Here is a 22220-nt window from a genome sequence, read left to right on the forward strand (position 1 = left end):
GTGATGCACTGATGTCCATCAATGCATATGCTGAAGTTTGGGTGATAGGAATCTCACTTGACACCATCTCTGATGGTCCGGCTCCTTCATCACCTTGAGTGAAAGTAAAGACCTGTGGCAAGGCTCCCATTTGTTTCTACTAATCCTTTTCGCTATTCATACACGAACTTGTGCATTCCTTGGAAAAAAGTCTATAACCACTGCATTATATGTTGGGATTTGTGCCTTAAAGCATAATTCTATATGAACGATTATTGTTAATTAAATAAAGTTAATATTTTGCATTCATATTTGTATTTAACTATACATGCCATTTATCATGAAGGTCCAATATTATTGATGTGGTCTTGAATTAAGTATATGCATAATGATATATATATACCATAGGATTTAATTCAAGATAATAATATAAAAAAAATTGTAATCGCTAAATAAAGTGGGAGCTTTATTTGATAAAGATTATGAGCATGGTCTATCTTCTGTTTAATAGAGAGTAGTTTATCTAGACTGTTAAGTGTAGCGACACAAAGAGATAGAGGTACTGTATACAATATAGAGTGTATTGGACTGGGACACAATAAAGAAAGAACTTTTGATATTCTCTGTCAAAATATAGAATTTCAACATTCATAAATTGATGGTTGTTTGAGACTTGACCTCAATCCTGAAGTGAGTAATGAACTCCTATTTTTGCTTTTATGACTTCGGGTAAGGTTCAATATTCCTACGACAAAATTCTTGATATCTTGGAGTCATAGAACTACAAGAGGTTGAGAACATACTTCACATATGTGGAATATGCTCCTTACTTAAATGAAAGTAGATTAGTTGTTACTTTTAGTGTTGATTGGGGACTTGAACATAGAGTGCTCAATCTATGTTTGAGAACATAAATTTCATTCTGTAATTAAATTTATAGAATAATGTTCATTAGAGAATCAATGGAACTAATTGATAAATAGATAATTAGATAGGTTAACGGACATTAAGACCTAGCTTTAATTATGAACAACTAGCAGAGGGTCACAACTCATGTAATGAATAAATCGATGGACGAATTTATAGTTATTGCTTCTAATAATATAAGACTGTAGTTATGAGAATTCAACTATGAATCTCGAGTGGAATAATTCGTAATTAATAAATTAATTAATGGAACTAAGAGTTAGTGAATTTAATTAAATTATTGGAGCTTAGAACTACGGATTCATACTGTCCTTGTACTAGCTCAATAATACAGAGGTAGAATTTTGGTATTAAAATGAAATAATTAAAAATAATAAAGTATTATTTTTAATCTCACTAATAAATATTATTTGTGAAATAATATTTAATATATTGTTTATGAAATAATATTTAAAATATTGTTAATGAAATAATATTTAATGGCAAATGAAATTATTTTAATAATTTTGTGAAAATAATTTTGAATTGAAAATTAATTTAATCATATTTAATTTTGTGGTACAATTGTATACTACATAAAATAATATGATAAAGGCTCAACAACTGTGGCCAACACATAGGCCCAATGAGATTAGGACTAGGTCTTCTTTTGATTGTTGTATAAATAGAATATAACATCAAGAGAGAAGAAGAGACATCAGATGCATTTTCACACTATTTGCCAAGAGAGAAAAATAAAGAACTTTGTTCTCTCTGTATTGTGAGAAGAACACTCTCATGTTTTGAGATTCAACAGTGTGTTCTTGTGTATCGTACCAAATAACATAGACATACACCTGTCTCCTTCTCTTTGTGTGAGCCATATAATGGAAGATGGTGGGTTAGGAGGCTACAACGCTATTTGATCTACACGTGTTCTACATCCAGAAAAGGTATTTGTAATTTTCTATTTTATTCAGATTCATGTCACATAAGAAAGATCCCATTATAGTTATGGTTCTTAGGTGATTCGTTCTTATGCTTTAATAATTGTTATTATTGCATTGAAATATTATCCCATGCTTCCATTGCACTGTCAATCACATGATCATAAACTAATAATTTAATAGGCCTTGGAGTGGAATTCTCTCAGATGGAGTCATTTGCATTTGGTACAGATAGGCCAACTCTTAAAGTCACGCCTGGGCTTCTTGTTAAAATTTGACCCTCGACTGGAAGGTCCCGCCTTCCTCTTGTTACCTCCACCAATGTTAATCCTTTAACCACCTTGACTGTTCGACCTTCTAGAATTTTGGTTGCATCTGGAAGTGAACCTTCCCCTCAGTCCACTTCTGTTGGCCTGAAGCAGTCCTTGATTAGTTGGAGTATACCTCTACTCCTCAATTCTTTGTGGCTCTTTTCTTTCTTCTACTACCCACGCCTCTTGGCAGATAGCTCACTCCACTGCCTCTTCATAAGCTTCCGGGCCCATTCTCCTGGTAACCACAAATTGTACAATGTCCCCTCTTAAGCCTTTCATAAACCTCCAACTTTGTTCGCCTCAGTAATGATCAAATCTAGTGTGAACCTCGATAGTTCGTCAAACTTACAAACATATTCTTGCACACTCAATGTTTCATGCTTCAGATTAGAGAACTCAACCGCTTTGTGGCCTCACCATCCGACTATAATACTTTGAGTTGAATAACAACAAAAATTCCAGCCACTTCATCTTTTCTGCATAATGGTTCATCTTTCTTGTATCCCACCAGATGCAGGGATCCTTCCTCAGCATATAATCTACACAAACCACATTCTCATATTCAGTAACTTCTATGAGTTGAAAAATTTGTTCCAGGATACTGATCCATTCTTCTGCCACCATGGGGTCAATAGTCCCTTCAAAGACAGGTGGGTTATGTTTGCAAAACCTTTCAAAGATAGGTTTTGGTCGAGCAACTTCTGGTACCCCTGCTGGAAAATTAAACTGTTCGGCCTCAGCCTGCGATTCAAGGTTTTGTACTTCGACTATAGGTGGTACTTGACTATTTATAGCATTATTAGGTGTTGCCGAAAGTCATTGTAGTAATGTCTAGAACATTTCACCTTGTTGAGCTTCAGCGTCTGCCTATCATTTCCTATCTTCCTCTCGTAGAGTTCTCTGTTCCTCCAAAGCCCTCTGCAGTTCTTGTACTTTCTCATGTAGTGTGGGTTGAACTCATTGTGCCTTGGTTGTAGGCACCATGTTTGTTCTTACATAGAAGTTCATATAGTAAGGTAACGACGAGAGAATAGTATCAATATAAATAGTTACTTAATGTAAAAATTAAGAACACCAAACATATCACACGTAGCACAAAAATCTACATTTAGAACATAAAGAACACTTTACTACATAAATGATAACTTTATACAAGTTTCAAGGTTAGGCTCGGTCACCCTATGGGATTTACAAAAATTAGCCATAAGGTATAGGTTAGTTGAGATTAGTTATCCTAAAGGATTTACAAAAATTAGCTCTAACATATGGGTTCTATATACCACTGATAAAAAATATATAATTAAATTTGGTTACTGTCTAAAAATATATAGTCTATCTATCTAACTCACTATGATATCTAAGTTGAAGTTAGTCTCCTCGTCTAAATCCTCCTCCATGTCTTCCTCTGGATTTTCCTCAAGATCATCCTTGGAGTCTTCCTCCTTCACTTCACTGTCAAGGGCCGCTGCTGCTGCTGCCTCTAACTAGACTGCCTTACAGGCTATCTCTTGAGCTGCCTGGCGATTGTGTGCAATCAACTCCCTTTGGTATCATAGTTACCACTGTGATTGGCTGTGAAGCGACTCGTAATCAAACTTGATGGAAATCTGGAACTCAATCCATGAGTCAATGAATGGCTCCATATGTCAGACCTGGAACCACCAGAAAGCTTATCCTTATAGATGCAGGCAGGCTATTCTCACTTAAAACTCAGCAGGGATGTGACTTGCACTGAGAATATGATCCATGCCATACGTCCAATCCCACACATTGGACGGATCTCGATCTGTTCCATTGATCTGCTGTGGTCCCATCCTTTGAAAGGACTCATAAATGTTAATCCTCTGCTATAAGGTGTATACTATAGATAAGCTGACTATAATAGGATGTATCACCCAAGGTTGATCCACCATCTTAATCTACAATTTATAACAATTATGTGATTAACAAAGAAATAAACAAACTAAAATAAATTTAAAGGCAATACTTACAGCAGGTTTCGGTCTACCTAGCGCAATGTACATGTCGATTTGTCTACAGAATTAACTCAACTAGAGCTTTGATACCATTTGTAACGACCCAAAAATACCAACACAGATTTTGTAGAAATTTAAACCATTTTCATTAATTAAAAGTTCTAAAAAAATTCATATAAAAGAAACTTGTAAAAACAATGTGTGCACACACTAAAAATATTTACATTTTCTCTTTAAAGTTTTACAGTGAATCAAAAGAGTTTAAGACATAATTTAAAAAGTATTTCAAAAGTGCAATCTTCCAAGAGGTCAGGCCACATGTACATCCTCACGAGCAGGCTCTGGTGCTTACTGTCCCAACTTATCTTTCCCCTTACCTACACATGAAATAACTAGGTAAGTGATAACACTTAGTAAATTCAATCTCACTAGGGGTGCACACAAGTTGGATTTTCAGGTTTCAAGCGTATCAGGTTCTAGTTTTGTGGGTTACGAGTTTGGAAAATGGATACCAAACTCGCACGAAATGTTTTTTCAGATTTTTCGGATTTTGGGTTTTCGGGTGTGGTAGGGTCGGATGAGTGTGGGTTTTAGATTTGGATGGGACTGTTTTCAGATTCGGGCCTTTAGTGGGCTTTGGTAAAATGTTTACCATTTTTATCATTTTTCTTACTTTTAACATTTTTTATGAAAAATAAATTGAGAAAATCTTGTAAAAGCCACTTGGTTCAATTATTTTTTGTTAAATTTGATAAGTTTTTTTTCCATACAATTGTGAAACAAAAATCCCTAAAAACTTAATTTTAAAACAAATTTTGAAACAAAAATTATAAATTTTATAATAATTCGTATAATCAAGTCCGTAATCTCTCAAGTCCAAAATACAAACATAAAGTCCAAATAATACAAACATAAAATATTCATAAAGTTCAAATACAACCATAAAATCCAAAGATATTACAACAAGTTTCTAAAGTTCCAATTCTAAACATTGAACCAAACCAAAGTAAGATTCAGATTCGTTCAGATTTGCAGCGGGAATGAGAATCTGAAGGAAAAAAATGCTTTATTGGAAAAATAATGATTTTCAATCCTCGCAAATGCCTGGATAGAGCAAATCAAACATGTAAAATCATGAGTAACTTCAGTCATCAGATCAAATTACATTAGAAACATGGAATCAAAAGTAAAAACTATAACATACATATGAAAGATTGAATCCATAACCCTCCATAACAGAAAAGATTTCCCATGTATAGGGACATGAGATGATAACATGTTTAAAAAATGATACACAAATGAAAAATAATCATCATCTCTATGATGTCATCATTTTGAATAAGATGGGCAATCATCATTTTCCATTTGGTCCATGTCTTAGCAACTGCATACTAAAAAATTGGAAGAGTGTAAAGAAGTTCTTATACATTCAAATATAGCAGTAAATGCCAATCCTAAACATAATTATTATTTTCACTATGGACTTAATATTCCTAACTAATAACTATAAGAGACTAATACTAAACCATAATTAAATAGTGCAGCTAAGAACATCACCACTAAAAAAAATTATGAAAAGAAAAGAAAGCAAAATTCTCAACAAAGATTTGGGGACAACAAATGAGATTTAATCAGAGTATCATAACCCCAAATTTGTCGGGTTTCTCAAAAAAACAAGTTTCTCAGGCATGTTCACCCCATTGGCATGTTTACTTAAAGATAATGAGAATAATTTGTGTAGTAATGATTCTCATTCATTTATTTACTAAACATAGTAACAGGGAAGTTATTGGGACCCATATAAATTATGGAGAAAAGAAAAGGATTCCTTCCCCCTTTTTTTTCTCAAGGAATTACATTACCCTTAATGCATTTATTTATTTTTTATTTGTTATACTTAAAAATAAAAAACATTTTACCCCTTAAATACATAAACAAATATTTTTTAAAAGAATAATTTAGTCAATTTAAGCATTCTGATTACGTTTCCTAATTAGGTAAATAAGAAAAAATAATTCTTATTCCATTTCCAGTTAGTTTTAGTAAACAACATAGTACAATTACTGATTCTAATTGTTCCATATTTTATTCTCATTCATTTCTCCATTGATTTATTCCAAATCTGATTACAGAATAATAAATGTGCCATAAATCTCACAACAGAAAGCAAAATAAATACAAAAATGGGTCAATAACCAAGTTGTTGTCTGTACAACAGATATCTTACCATACTTAGGGTCTGGATAAATCCGGACCCTAAACAAATAATTAAAAGAATACCTAAGCATCTTGGCTGTATTAACTATTTCAGAAATAGAAAGAATAATCATTTTAAACATGCAGAAAGCTATACCAGAGAGCAGATGCATAATAATAAAAACATTGACCCAAGAAACCAACTAGTGAGTTTCCAAAGATATCCCCCTAGTATACTTTTCAAACCATAGCGGAGAACCGAGTCTCACAACTGGTATCCAAATCATAAATCCCTCTCAAGGGTAGCCAATGGTTTATCAAGAGCATTAATTGTTGGGGGCTAAGGCTAATAACCTTGGTTTTGTATTACAACTCAAAACAATAATAGCAAACAATGTAACTCAAATGGAAGATAATCTTAAAGTGTTGGAAAACCAATCAGATGACGCAACGAAAACTCACGCGTGGTGGGCCCATTATTGTTTCATATATAGTGTGAAAAAAAGAACAACAACAATAAAAAAAATCATTAATCATATAAACAATTTATATGACCAAGAAAACAATCCAGAAACATTATCATACAATACTATTAATCATGCAATAAATATGTAAATAAATATACGATATATGCATAAAATTTTACCTCTTGAAGCCTATCAAGTGTCCTTGAGTCTTTTTCGTATTATTATCGATCTTCCTATCCAAAGATTTGAGCATTCAAACCACGATCTTCCAGAGTGTTCTCTACAACTCAAGTTGTGTGTGGGCACATAGAACATGGGTTTGTATTTAAGGAATCACAAGTATTTCTAAACACATGAGAACTTGGATTATGGTCTTAGAATGGTTTGAATAAAGAAGAAGAAATAGAGAGAGTTTTTGTCAAACAAAAATTTCTTAGAACTATTCTGAATTGTGTATTGTTGTATCTGGTGTGTTTTTCTTGTGTGTGTGTGTGTTTTTATTTCTCTTCTTCTTCAATATCATATATATAGATATTTATATTACCTTATTATTCCAAATAATAATTATAATATAATATAATATAATAATTATGATAGGGTTTGATTTTTAGGTAAAAGTCTAACTTACCATATTTGAAAAAATCATTTTCAAATTGTTAAATAATTAAATAAATAAAATGAAAACTACAAAGATACAATATTTGTATAGTGGTACACGCATGGCACAGACTTTGGACTGTGTCTGGCGTGTACTACTATTCCCCTTTCAGGGATTTTGCATTTTTCTTTAATTTAATTATTTAACTTAATCAATCTCCCACAAAATAAGTTGTTAATCTTTTTAAGTAAAAGATGACAACCATATTTCAAAATTTAAATTCTAAATTCTAAATTCTAAATTCAAATTGATGATCATCATTATCATCATCTTTTAAAATTCAATAAATTAAAAACTATTTTTGACTTACCAATTTTATTTTCTCCCACTCAAATAAAATAATAAATTTTAAAAATTAATTTATTTAGTCATTTATATGAAATTAGAACATTTATATATTTAAATTATGAAATATAATTATGAAATTAATAATTAATTCTAAATTAATTATTCAACTTCAATTATTATATATTTGCATAATTGACCCGAATAAAAAAATTCTTCTCAAATTTCCAAATTACAGTTATACACTTGTATCAACTCTTACCTTGAGATGGTGTTGATAGAGCCACCCTGGGGACCTATGGCCTATAATATCAAGCTCCAATCAATAATAAATTATCAATCAAAGCTCTTTGATTAAATAATCATATTTATTAATCTCATGATTACTCCACTAAAAATATGAGATTGAACTCTTGATAATTATAGACATATATTTACTAAGTACTTTATTAAGAATAAAGTGTCAATTTACTAAGTACGTTAATTCTCTATTAATGGTTCATAATTAAAAGGGAATAAAATTACTGTTTTACCCTTTTAACTATATATTGTTCCTAGAGTATCATTGACTTTACTAGTGAAGGTTGAGTCACAACAAGTTTGCGACGTGAGCGCTCACAACCTTTTTAGTTCCTAAAGTCAACCCAATAGGGAACCATTATTCAATCTATTAGAAGGTATATATTCCATATCTGTTCAACTACATCCCCAACCATATACATCATTGAGTCCCCAAAACAATTGTTCTTAGCCGATCATTCTAACAAAATTTAACGCATGAATCAAAGGACCAGATAACATATATAGTAGTTCATAGTAACCTCAGGATTAAGATCATCATCTATATGATCATAGTTTGATGTGTTTGATTAATACTATGAAACGATGTTTAAACAAGTATTAATAAATTACATCTGATCCAATTCTACATACTCTCAACATGCAAACTACCTCCACTAAAGTGTCCTACTACAATAGTATCCTGGATCTAGGTCACATGTTTTCATAATACTAGTGGACCGTATAGTAGTAATTAGTTTAAAAATTCCATAACTTTATTTTACTACGAACTATTTATGTTTATCCTCCTATACCAATATGAGATTAAAATCACATAGATAAACTTTGGAATTTTATGATATTCACTTAATATTATCATATAATATTAGACATATTCTATATGGATAGTAATTCAATTCAATTATTTATTTCATTTAAAACATTTGTCAACTACAATTGTTTTAAGTGTACTATTCCCAACACAAAGTACATAAATACAAATGAATGAGTGTAGAGTGGACCTTCCTTGAAGAACAACATTCAAACATAAAATCACAAGTCTATGATTTTATGCCAATCACAAAAGCAACAAGGCTTGATACGAATGAAAATTTGTTGTCCAAAAATCTCTATTCATAGCCTTGTCCTTGAAATTTCTTGAAGCTACTACAATGGAATGAGATTGGGATTCACAAGCCTTGGCTCTTCATACAAGTCAAGCTTTCCTGATGAAGATCTTGGAGAAAACTAGTAATCTTGAAAGCTAGAGAGAGAGAGAGAGAGTTCTTTAATTGAAAGAGATGAGTAATCAATTGACCAATTTACTCAAATGAACTCTTAAAATAGTATAGGAACCTCGTTAGAATAAACCAATGACATTATAACATTTTAATTTTAATTTCGGAGCAAAAAACATGTCATTAAATGGATTCGTACGAACGACCTAGGTGACGCGTAGCACCAGATGGCACGTCGTCTGGTCTACCATTTTGTGGCCGAGCGACGCGTTTGTAACACCTCGTGTTTCGGGCACGTGGTAATAGAAATTCAAATCGAGATTTTATTACCATAATGTATATCATACTGGGGTTGTATTACGATTTGAAAATCAAAGTTCAAATTAAGATGTGGCATTACTATGAATTTAATTGACTTTTGGTCAAACTAAGAATTTAGGTCCCAGACCGAAACAAAAACCTTACAAGGGAAAAATCTCGAATAATAGATATTGGAAAATAAATAATTATGGCGAAAACATTTACTTTGGGCATATGAATATTAAGAATGCTACATGAGAAAATTTTAAATAAAATTCCTAGGAAAGAATCCTAATATGTATTTTGAGAGAAAATGCTTATTTGGCCTTATTGGGGTAAAAAAATTAAAATGGTTTCAACAAATGCTACAAAGGGGACTTTGATGACATTTTGGATGGCTATATTTACATTTTTATCATGTTTCAATGGCCTTTAGGTTTATACCACCCATGGGCCTTATTTTTGGGCTCAACCACCCCTTAAGTGGACTTTTAGGCATATTTCAAAAGGCACTCATGCCAAAATCCGAGAATGCATTGTACTTTTATGTTTTTAAGTTAATTATTTATATCAAAATGAGAAATTAAGGGATCATTAGAAGGTGGCTAACTGTGAGTGTAGTGCGCTAATCACATGTTTCGTCAACTCTAAATAGTCATGTGACACTTGTTGAGCCTAGGAAGCCACTGTACCCCAACCCACATCAACTCACCATCATCACACCCACTCCCTCTCATTTCTTTCAATCAAGCTCTGAAAATTTTAGATCACTCTACTCTCTCTCCCTCTCAATTTTGTTGATTTCTCTCTCTCTCTCTCTCTCTCTCTCTCTCTCTCTCTCTCTCTCTCTTTATTTCTTCCTCGAGGAAACCTCCATGGACGCTTGAGAAACCTAGTTTCAAGGTAAGTTCTTCTATCCCTTCTTCTTCTTCTTCTTCTTCTCTATGTCGATGCCTAGGGCTCCATTTCTGCATTATGATCTCTGAGTTTTATCCACTTTTAACCATGGTTTTAAGGTCTAGAAGCTCAAGGCAGCCACAAGTCTCTCAAGCTCACTTAGAACCTTGCATGCAACTTTGATCATCAAGGAGGTAACTTTCTAGTTTCGAAATACCCATTTCTTCCCTTGTTTCATTCTTTTCCTTGAGTTAGGTCCTGACTTGGTGATGTGTTAGAAGAGGTTGACCGTGTGTCTGAGGATGAAATGTCGTACTAAGACTTAACTTGGTACCCATGGCTTACTGAAAACTACCCCAAAATCTCGATGTAAACACTGATCATCTATCGGATACTATTGTCTTAGGGATTCCATGCAGTCATACTATTTCTTGAACATAAATGTCGGCGTATTGATCTGCTGTATATGAAGTCTTAAGGTAGGAAATGAGCTGACAAGGTTAGTCTATCTATTACTACCCAAGCCGAATCATGCTTCTTACTTGTTCGTGGCAAACCCATCACGTAATCCATTGCTATATCATCCCATTTACATTATGGAATGCTAAGTGATTGCAATAAGCCTGCAGGCTGCTAATGTTCTGCTTTCACTTGCTAGCATACTAAACATTTAGACACAAATTCCGCTACATCTTTCTTTATACCTGGCAACACATATATTGCCTTAATGTCGTGAGTCATCTTGGTCGACCCCGGGTGAACTGAGTATGGGGTATTGTGCGATTCTTCTAAAATCTTCATCTTAATTCCATGATCATTCGGCACGCATACTTGATCCTTATATCTCAAGAACCCCTGTTTTGATATTGAGAAATTTGTGGCCTTGCCTTCTTTAACTGCATCCATATGTGCTACTAATGTGTCATCATGCCCTTTCCTGATCCGTATATCTTCTAACAGACTTGACTTGATGGACAAGTTAGCCAGTTTACCAATGACTACTTCTATTCCAGCATTGATCAGCTCTTGCTGTAGCAGCTTTTCTATTCCAACTAAAGCTGCTATACATCCATAACTTTTCCTACTTAGCACATCAGCAACTACGTTTCCCTTTCCTAGGTGGTATAGAATTTCACAGTCATAATCCTTTACTAGTTCTAACCACCTGTGCTGCCTCATGTTGAGCTCCTTTTGCGTGAAGAAATAATTTAAGCTTTTGTGGTCCGTATAAATCTCACACCGTTCTCCATAAAGATAATGGAACCATATTTTTAATGCAAAGACCACCACTGCCAACTCCATATCATGTGTTGGATAGCGTTGCTCATATTCCTTCAGCTCCTTTGACGTGTAGGCTATCACCTTGTTGTTCTGTATCAGAACACAACCCAAACCTTGCTTTGACACATCACAGTAGACTACAAACTTTTCATTGGGTGTCGATACACAAAATACTGGTGCTGAGCATAGCTTATCCTTAAGCAACTGGAAGCTCTCTTTACATCTATCAGTCCAGTTGAACCTTTGTTTTTTTGGGTCATGTTGGTAAATGGAGTGGCTATCTTAGAAAAGCCCTCTACAAACCTCTGATAATAACCTGCTAATCCCAAAAAGCTTCTTACCTCTGATGCGTTCTTTGGTCTTGGCCAATCCTTCAAAGCCTCTACCTTAGATGGTTCTACTGCAACTCCGTCCTTGGAGACAATGTACCCAAGGAATGCTACTTGCGAAAGCCAAAATTTGCACTTCTTGAGCTTAGCATAAAGTTGATGGTCCTTTTAGTCGTAACAAAATAAACCTTAAATGTTCCTCGTGCTCGACTTTGTCCTTTGAGTATACCAAGATATCGTCGATGAACACTACGACGAATTCATACAAGTAGTCCTTAAAGACCCTATTCATTAAATCCATAAAAGTGGTTGGAACGTTGGTAAGACCGAAAGACATAACTAGAAACTCGAAATGCCCATAACGAGTTCTAAAAGTTGTCATAGGAATATCATTTTCCCGTACCTTGAGCTGATTATACCCGGACCGTAAATCAATCTTTGAAAACACGGTCGCACCTCGGAGTTGATCAAACAAGTCATCAATTCCGGGTAGCGGGTACTTATTCATAATCGTCACCTTATTCAGCTCGCAGTAATCTATGCACATATGCATGCTTCCGTCCTTTTTCTTCACAAATAGAACCGGTGCTCCCCATGGCGAATGGCTTGGTCTAATGAAACCCAAGTCTAGGAGTTCTTGTAGCTGCATCTTTAACTCCTTGAGTTCAGTAGGTGCCATCCAGTATGGTGCCTTGGAGATAGGCTCGGTGCTTGGTACTAATTCGATTTTGAAGTTAATTTCCTGAGTCAGCGGCAGCCCTGGTAAGTTGTTAGGAAATACTTATGGAAATTCCTTTACAATGTGGACATCTCCAACTTTTAGTGGTGTTTCCTTTACCACATCCATGACGCTAGCTAAGAATGTGTAACATCCTTTTTCTATCATCCTCTGAGCTTTGAGAGATGATATAAGCGGTGTGCGTAGTCCTTAAACTTGTCCCATAAAGCACAGCCTCTGGCCGTCAGGAGTCTCAAATGTCACTTTCTTGTGTTTGCAGTCGATGGTTGCGCCATGCCTTGCTAGCCAGTCCATGCCTAGTATCACGTCGAAGTCTTTGATTTCTAGTTCTATCAGGTCTTCTTCTAGTTCTAGGTCCTCAATCTTGATCGATACGCCTCGTACTATCCGTGATGATAGGACTACTTCGCCCGAAAGCAAATCTATTACAAACCTAGTTCTACAAGGTTTTTCTAATTTCTCTCTCATTCCTAACGAGATATACGAGTATGCTATTCTCAAATCAAATAATACTTGAACATATACTATCAAGGATGGGAATCTGACTTGTGACTACTTTATTGGTAGCGTCAGCTTCTCCTTGGGTTAAGGCAAATACCCTGGCAGGAACCATCTTGTCTTCCCTTTTTCCCTCTGGCTTGAGCTGGGGACATTCTCTCTTCTAGTGTCCTTCCTAACAACAATTGTATCATCCCTTGGTATTTGCACGACACTCCCCAAGATGTTTCTTTTGGCATTTGGAGCACTGCAGGTACTCTACATAACCCGACGTATCACTTACTTGTAATCTCTTGTCACCATTGGCCTGCTTACTATCGGGATGCTTTCTCTTCTGCCTATTATTTTTGCTATGTTGTGGTTGCGGCTGAGTTTGTTGTCGGTTTTGTTGTAGCAGCTCTCCCACTTGTTATTGTAGCTAGACAACTTCTACGGTGATGTCAACCGACGGCGGCGGGAGAGTTTGAGTAACAACAGTAGTGGTAGCACGCCTGCAAACTGGAAGGGCTTCATTAGTCTCATGAGCGGTGCTGGAGGCATCAGCGTTTGTGCGTGCAGACCTTCTAATAGTCGAGAAAACATATTAGAACTTACCCTAATAGGCTATAAGGCAAAACTTAATCTAAGCAAACATAACTCGAACCTATTTATTATTACTTCTTATGAAAAATTATATGAGCCTTCTTTATAATTAGGGTGTGTTTCTAAACTTAGAAAAATAAGCCATCTTTATTACATTCTAAGTGTGTTTCTAATCATCCTATATTACATAATTCTCAGGCTCAAAACTCGTCGTTGTTCCAAAGTTAACCATATTGATGGAGGGTTGGATCAGTAAAGTCGTTCCCACTACTATGGCCCCCTAACTCTCAATATGGAACCTGGTCCATTGATTTATATCCACCCTCACCGAACTTGGTCATTATTTATTAAATTTATTATTTATTATGATTGCAAAAGAAAATCAAACTCATACATGTCATCAAAATAACAATGATATTCATTTGGAAAAACAGATTTCACTATGTACAATCATAAAAGCAAAAATAATAAATAAAATAAATAAAGAAACTAATCTATTCTAAAAATCGGGATCTTCTACATCTGATCTTTCATCTATCATATCATCGTTTATCTCCTCATAATCATCATTATCTTGAGCCTCAAAATGCCCTCGAGGAAGATTCGTAAAAATTCTATGTTTTTGCTCGCTTGTGAATTGGAATTCCATTTTAGAAGTGAACCTAAGTACGAGAAAATAATATCTCATAGCTACCGATAATTTATCCTCATGATCTATAGTCTCCCATATATCTTCTAAGGTTGCAATTACATTAGGATAATCTTTAAAAAGTCTAATTGCTAAAGCATATTGCTCCGTAGCTCTCAACATGATTTGCTTAGTCGCTTGGAGGTGACCTATCTCCCTGTGGAATAAGAGTAATCTTTGAGTGATTCTTTCTAGCACTCCTACGGTATTTCTTGGCTCTCTAATTCCTTTCAAGGCCTTAATGGCTCGGATATCCTCATAAGTTCATGCTCCATTCATTCTTAACTGAAAACATAAGGGTAAAACGTTAGCTATACATATAAACATAATAACTATAACATAAATACTTACATTTGCGGTTAGATTCGGAGCTTGAGCGTGTGTATCAAGGATAACTTCATACGAATGAACCATTGCTCTGATACCAACTATAATGACCCAACTAATTCTAAGGCCTTGGATCATTAAAACTACTAGACATAACCACTATTTTTTAGAAAACATACATAAGAATTAATCATAATTTTATTAAAAACTCCAAAGTAAATATTGAAATACATAATGAGCGGTATGAGATCCCATTGTTTTAAAATAAAACATAAGTTTAAACTAAAGGAAATTGTAAAGCTAAGTGAGGAAAATACATAAAAACATAATTTAAAGAGACTAAAAATAACATTGTCTTCGAATCGTTCACGTAGTCCATCGAATCCCTTCATCCTTAATACACAAACCAAGCTACCATGAATCCTTCCGACGCCATAACTATTATCCTGCATACATAAAATTAAAGGAATGAACCTAATGCCCAGCACGAAAAATCTACTAGCACATACAACATTAGACATAAACATAAGACTACAAAACATATACTATAAAACAACATATACTATAAACATATATCACAATTCTGACCCATGTACATGGTAAACATTAGGGTTTGCTAGCTAAGCAACTATAAGCTTCAAAATACATTGAGGTTTGCTAGCTAAGCAACTATGAGCCCTAAATAACATAAAAACATTGGGGTTTACTTGCTAAGAAACTATGAGCCTTAAAATACATTGAGGTTTGCTAGCTAAGAAACTATGAGCCCCAAGCAACATAAAAATATATTCATATATATATATATATATCATAACATATCATAACATATAAGCATACAAAAACTATCCTATTTTCCTTACTAACACCGGGATTTATGAGAACAAGGATGAGATTTGGAACACTCCTAAAACCAGCAACAAGAATAGTTAGTATTTCTAAAGTTCTATTTTTAGCTAAATAAGCATTTTTCACTAAAATATGATTTTAAAGATTTTTCACAAAAATAACTCTTTTTAGACCTTAAAATAAAACCAATCAATAATTTTATGCCCATTAATATTTTTCCATAATTAAGCATTTCCAATTATATTTTATCTAAGAATTCAACCGGTTAGAGTTTCCATTTCGGTATGAGACTGAAATTCTCGGTTTGTCTCAAAACTGAACATTTCACACATTGGCTAACATTAACAACATAAAATTTGCTCTCAAGCATATATTATTAATAAAAATAATATTCATAAATATCTCACCATACCGTCATAGGTACTAGTAGGTGCCTGGAGTGCGGGGCGTTACAATACCTAAAATTTATAAAATTTTCATCCTGAAACTTAAAATAGATGGGGATATAACTCTTTCACTTTGGCCTCTGTCTCCAAAGCGCCTTCCATAGTGTTTTGGTTACACCATTGAACTTTAAATAACGACATTAACTTGTTCCTCAACACTTTGTCTTTTCCGTCCATAATCGCCACCAACTTTCTTCGTAACGTAGTTGAGGATCAACGCTTATTGGCTCGTAACAGAGCACATGCGCGGGGTCATTGACATATTTTCTCAGCATTGATATGTGAAATATGTTGTGAATGTGAGATTGAGGCGTCCCACAAGAGCGGCTGCGAAAAGACCAACAACATGTTTTCTATCTAGAGGTTCAGCCACGATTTCGACTTTAGCTTCTTAGGCGAGCTGGCCGCTATGGATATCCTAGGTTATTGCAACGGTTGCCTCATTGAAAAGACCAGCGAGGTTGAGGATGATCGTTCTGAGGGTTTAGAGAACAACATCATTAAGGTTGTTGATGAAGGTGTCGTTGGTGAGGAGGCCGCATGGCGAGGCGTCATTGACAGAGCCACCTTGTGTGAGGGTCATCTCGGCGAGATCGCCCCATCACAGGCGTTGTTGGCGAGGGAACTATGGTGATGCCACCATCGACAAGATGGCTCTCGGCGAGGGGGTCACTAGCAACACCTACCATTCTGCGGCCATCGCGTAGGCACCTAATGTTGGAGGAGAGTGAGATTACACCACCACAATATTTAGGATCTACACAAAATTATGCTTGATAGAGACCAAAGAAAGAATGAGATATATGATGCAAACCCTAGTTGTAGAACATACTTCTTCAACCTTGATGAAGCTTTAAAACCCTTGTTGAACCACCACTTTGAAGTTCTTCTTCTTTATGCAAAAACACAACCAAAGGCTTATACACGATTTGTATCACTGTCCTAATCCTCTATTTCCTATCCTTCCATTGATGCTTGAGGCTTTTCTTAGGAGGAAATGAGAATTGGGATTGAACAAGCCTTAAACTCACAAAGCCAAACATTTTCTTTATGAGTTTCTTAGATAAAACTTGAGATTCTCTAAAGCTAGACAGAAAGAAAGGTTAGAGAGAGATTTGAGAGAGTGATCAAGTCTCTAAAACTCTAAGAGAACCCTTTTATAGTATAGACATTGTCATTGAGTCTAGTAAATAAGATTAGAGCCTCAAAACTCATCATTTGGAGCTTAAAAAACGTGTCCGTACGAACACGTCATGTGATGCGTCGCCTACTAGCAGGCGATGCATCACCTGCTGGGTTTTCAAAACCCTTCGAGTTTAGGCAATGCAATGCCTCCAAGGAGGCAATGCATCACAACCCTCTCTTCCCGAGGCCCCCCTCTAAGTGTTGGTATTGATATGAATAATATCAGGGACGCAGTTGAAGGTGGGGTGTGGGGATTTTAAAAAATCATTAATACTAAGCCAAGATCGATACATATATATATTCATTAAATCAACACATACAAGGAAAAGTAGATCACCTCTTGTAGCCAATCAAGATTCCTTGAGTCTTTCAGTATAATTAAACGATCTTCCTATCCAGTGAAGACTCACTCCTTAGCCTTCCATGTCATTACACAAGGAAGTGTGTGGACATGTATGATTCATAGGTTGATTATTTAGACTTTCTAGATGTTCTCAACACATGAGATCTAGAGAGTTTGGAGAAGAGAGAATGATTGTAGAAAGTTCTAGAATTTTCAGTTCTAGAGAATTCTATCAATACTTTTATGAGAGTCCGATATAAAATTGAACAATTGATCTAAAAAAATCGCTTCTTTTTAGATTTATAAAGATAAAATAAAATAATTTTAGTTTTCTTTAATTTTATTAATTCAAACTGATGAGTTGTCTTTTATTTTAATTATTTATTTTAATTAAATTTAAAGTAATAATTAAATAATTAAATAAACAAATATTATTTGAAATTAAAAATTCAAATCCCAGTGACATGTGGCACTAAAAAGTGGTGCCCCTCACTGTGCTAGACAATGAGTGGCACGAGCCACTTTAATTGCCTGACAATATATTTATTCCCGAAAAATAAATATCAATTAATTCAAAAATAACCTTATCTTAAAACCTATAAGTTTGAATAATTATCTCATACTTGTTTTTTGAAATAAAAGTTATTTCATTGAATTAATCAATAGAGTCCATATCTACCAAGTTGGAAATACATCTTGCAATTACATCATCAGAAAGGGAAAAGAAGTCCTCTCTCAAACTGGTCTTAGCCAACATATGTGCTAATTGGTTACCTTCACGTTGGATAAAATGGCTAGAGACTACAAGAAAAAGCTCCAAATAATGATGGTTATCCCCCACAATAATGCCAACTTTTGAATTAGCACTAGGTGCTCAAATTGCTAAAATGGCATTTCTACAAGCATTTTCTAGGTTATGGATGAGAATTCCTTCTCAGCACACCATTTCAAAGCTTCCAAACAAGCCGTCGATTCAGCAACAAATGGAGAAATAGTCATTTTAAAATGACAAGATAGGAAACGAACCACAACTCCATTGGCATCTCTAACAACAGCCCCCACTCCAAACAAGCCCGACCTCATTGAGATTACCGCATCTATATTTAGCTTGTAAGTGCCTCCCACTAGAGGTTTCCAAGTGCCCATCTTCATCATGCTTTGTTCCGTCATTATTGGTGAATGAGTCCCCAATCTATCTCCAATAGGAAAAGCGTGGGAGATTAAGGACACAGGTGGTGTCGTACATGTAGAGATTACTACCTTGCTTTTCTGAAATTCATATAGATAGGCAGTTGCATCATCACGGACACCAATAGGCAGTTTATAAACCTCACCCTTTCTAGCTTTGTTTCTTTCATACCACAACATCCAGCATATATAAAAGTAACATTCCACCTCTTCCCTTTTCAACTTAGTTACCATATCAGGGTAACCAAAGTCAAAGGCACATGCGCCCCAATTGACAATCAATTCCCACCATGGAGTGGTCTCCCAACACATCATAGAATAAGGACACTCTAATAATTCATGCGACCCATCTTCAACTTGAGCACCACATCTGAAGCAATATTTTTTAATATCAATTCCTCTATTACTAAGTGCACCTGCCGTCACGAGAATATCAACTCCTCTATTATAGTTGGGGATGGCTAATGCTACTAATATTATTGAAACTTCCTTCCCCCCATAGAAAGAAGTTTGATTTTCCATGCCTGAAGGCGTTTCCACACCCCTTCTTTAATTTCCTGAAACACCACCTTCTTTTTATGTCCAATAAAGGCAGGGAGGCCAAAATATTTTGTATATTCTTTACAGCCAACCAAGCCTATTTTGTTTGTATGGAGTTCTCTACGTCATCCTGAACGTTGGGGCTGAAGGTAATTGATGACTTACTCAAGTTTATGCATTGGCTCGAAGCAAGTTCATACATATTGAGAACCTTCAAAAGCGCATTGCATTTGTAACGTCCCAAGTTCCTAATAAGGCTTAGCGCCTTGATTAAAGGGGCATATTTGTAATTTTGACTTGCTGAGGGTATAATTGTGATTATATGATATTATATGATTGAGAACACATTATTATGTTGATATATTTGAAATATTCGGCAGGATTCGATCATTTTCAACAAGATAGTGGCCTAGTCACAATGGGGACTAATACCTACCTCGGGGCGAGGCAAGGGTATTTTGGTAACTCGATGAGTTATCAGGAATCATTGGAGTATGAGTTGTATTTTGGGAAAATAGTGATATTCTGGGATTGGTGGAATTAATTGGGAATTACAAGTGTAATGTGAGATAGGAGTGCAAAATGATGATTTTTCCCTTAGTGGGCTTTGAGAGGAAAGTATTAAGTGGGGGGTATTTTGGTCTTTTGGACCATTAGGGTGATATATGCTTAGCTGAGTTTATCAACTCAGAAAGAAAAAAAAAGAACTCAGTTCTCTCGCTCTCTCACTCCTATCAATGCTCTCTCTCTCTCTCTCTCTAAGTTTTTGAGATTTTGGAAGAGAACTGTGATTATAGAGCTTAGAAGCAAGCTTGCTAAGGGATTTGGAAGCTGTTAAGCTTAGGGAAACCATTGGGAATCTTATTTGGGCAGAGGTAATTCTGTTCTTATGTTTTAGTTTTTTGTTATGAAAGTTTTTAAAAGAATTTCTTGGAGGTTGGGTTTCAGTTAAGTTTTAAGATTTGTTTATTATGTTTCTAAGCTGCTAGGACCATTATTATGGTTAAAACTATGTTTTGTGATGGATTTGGAGTTAGTTGTGATTTCTGAAATCGATGGTTTCTATGTTCTCAGGGTCGCACTGCAATGTTGTTCTTGGGGCGTCGTGACTCATATGAATTCCCCTGCCTCAAACTTTCTTAGCGTCGTGGTGCTTGGCGGGCTGCGCTAAGGCGTAGTTGCAGAGGATTTTGGTGGGCTCTGCACAGTTGAGCACCATGGCTCTTTTAGGGGCGTGTCGAGGCTCAAATGGGGAAAAGTGAGGAAAATGTGATTTAGGTTGTGGGAACTCAAACCTAAAAGCTCGGGAATGGTTCTACGAACCAGTTTAGTAGATTTCAAGGTCCCTGAGGCTAGGACTTGGCTCGGACATCTTTATTGATTCGTTTCTTGATTGGTATTCCTTGTTATGGTTTTGACTAAGGTGAACAGTTAGGCTCAGAAGGAAAGGATCGCACTTGGGGTCGCCATACGCTAATCACTCAGGACTTGAGGTAAGAAAACTGCACCTAGACTATGGTTAGGGCTCGAGCCCCAGTTCTTGAATATGATTATAACCATGCTTAGAATATTTTAGTAAACATGTTGATTGCACGGTGCATACCTGTGTTAAGTAATGAGTGATTATCTATTATATCTAATTGAGAAGCTTGGCTTATAAGTCGGGGTTTATCCATTATAATTGATTGAAAAACTTGGCTTATAAGTTGAGCGTTTGTCTATTATACCTGATTGAGAAGCTTGGCTTATAAGTCAAGTGTTATTTGTTATTTGTGATTGAAAAGCTCGTTTTATAAGTCAAGGGTCATAATAGCGTGTTGAATGCAGGTTGTTGTGGTTAAGCCAACCAAAAAGTTTGATATATGCTTGAACGACCCTATGACTGCCTGTAAAATAAAGCATAGGATGCATTAGGCTAGCTCTAAGGCTGATTAGATGGGAATAGGGCAATGGGCCCCCGGTATGACTCTACAGTTGCTTAAGTGGATTAAAAAGCTTGACTTATAAGTCGAGGGTGACATTAGTGTACGGAACATAAGCCGAAATGATAGGGCCAATATGAAAGCTCGACTTATAAGTTGAGGGCAGAATTAGTATGCAGAACGCAATCCGAATTGGCAGGGCCAATATAAAAATCACCTTATAAGTTGAGAGCGACATTAGTGTATGGAACATAGGCCGAGATGGCAGGGACAACATAGAAGCTCGGCTTATAAGCCAAGGACGGCGTTAGCGTGCAGAACGTAGGCCGAGATCGCAGGGCCAACATAGAATTTCAGCTTATAAGCCGTGGACATCATTGGCGTGAAGAATGTAGGCTGAGATGGCAGGGCCAATATAGAAGCTCATCTTATAAGTTGTGGACGGAATTAGCGTGCAAAACACAGGTCGAGATGGTAGGGCCAAGATAAAAGTTGTAGTGCACCAAATTTATTTTTCTAGATTATTTAATTTTGTGCTTTTTTTTATTATTAATAGCTTCGTGTTATAAATTTATTTTAATTGTTTGAATTGTTTGGTAGGAATTCTGTGAATGTAATTGTTAATTATGTTATTGACTTATTAATTTAATTTGTAAGTAAAATGAGCTATGGTTGAATGCACCAAGGTGCATGGTAAGTAAAGATGCACATGAGCAATTGGGTGTCTGCATGTGTAGCGTTGCATGGTGAGCATGTAATAGTATTTTCTACACTTAATTTCCTTTTACTTTTTTTCTTTATTAAAGGAATTAAAAAGAAAATAAAAAAAAAAGACAAGGAAATGAGGGGAGGCATGTGGAGTAG

The 22220-nt window shown here is 35.3% G+C and overlaps 1 protein-coding gene across 1 annotated transcript; it reads right to left on the reverse strand.

The window, feature by feature from the left end:
• Nucleotides 1-18615: 18615 nt before the first annotated feature.
• LOC133799685 (uncharacterized) lies at nt 18616-19416 on the reverse strand. The gene has a single exon (XM_062237684.1). It carries the CDS (start codon nt 19414-19416, stop codon nt 18616-18618), a length of 801 nt encoding a protein of 266 aa, XP_062093668.1.
• Nucleotides 19417-22220: the final 2804 nt, after the last annotated feature.

The sequence above is a fragment of the Humulus lupulus genome, chromosome 9 (assembly GCF_963169125.1).
Source record: "Humulus lupulus chromosome 9, drHumLupu1.1, whole genome shotgun sequence".
Classification (NCBI taxonomy): Eukaryota; Viridiplantae; Streptophyta; class Magnoliopsida; order Rosales; family Cannabaceae; genus Humulus; species Humulus lupulus.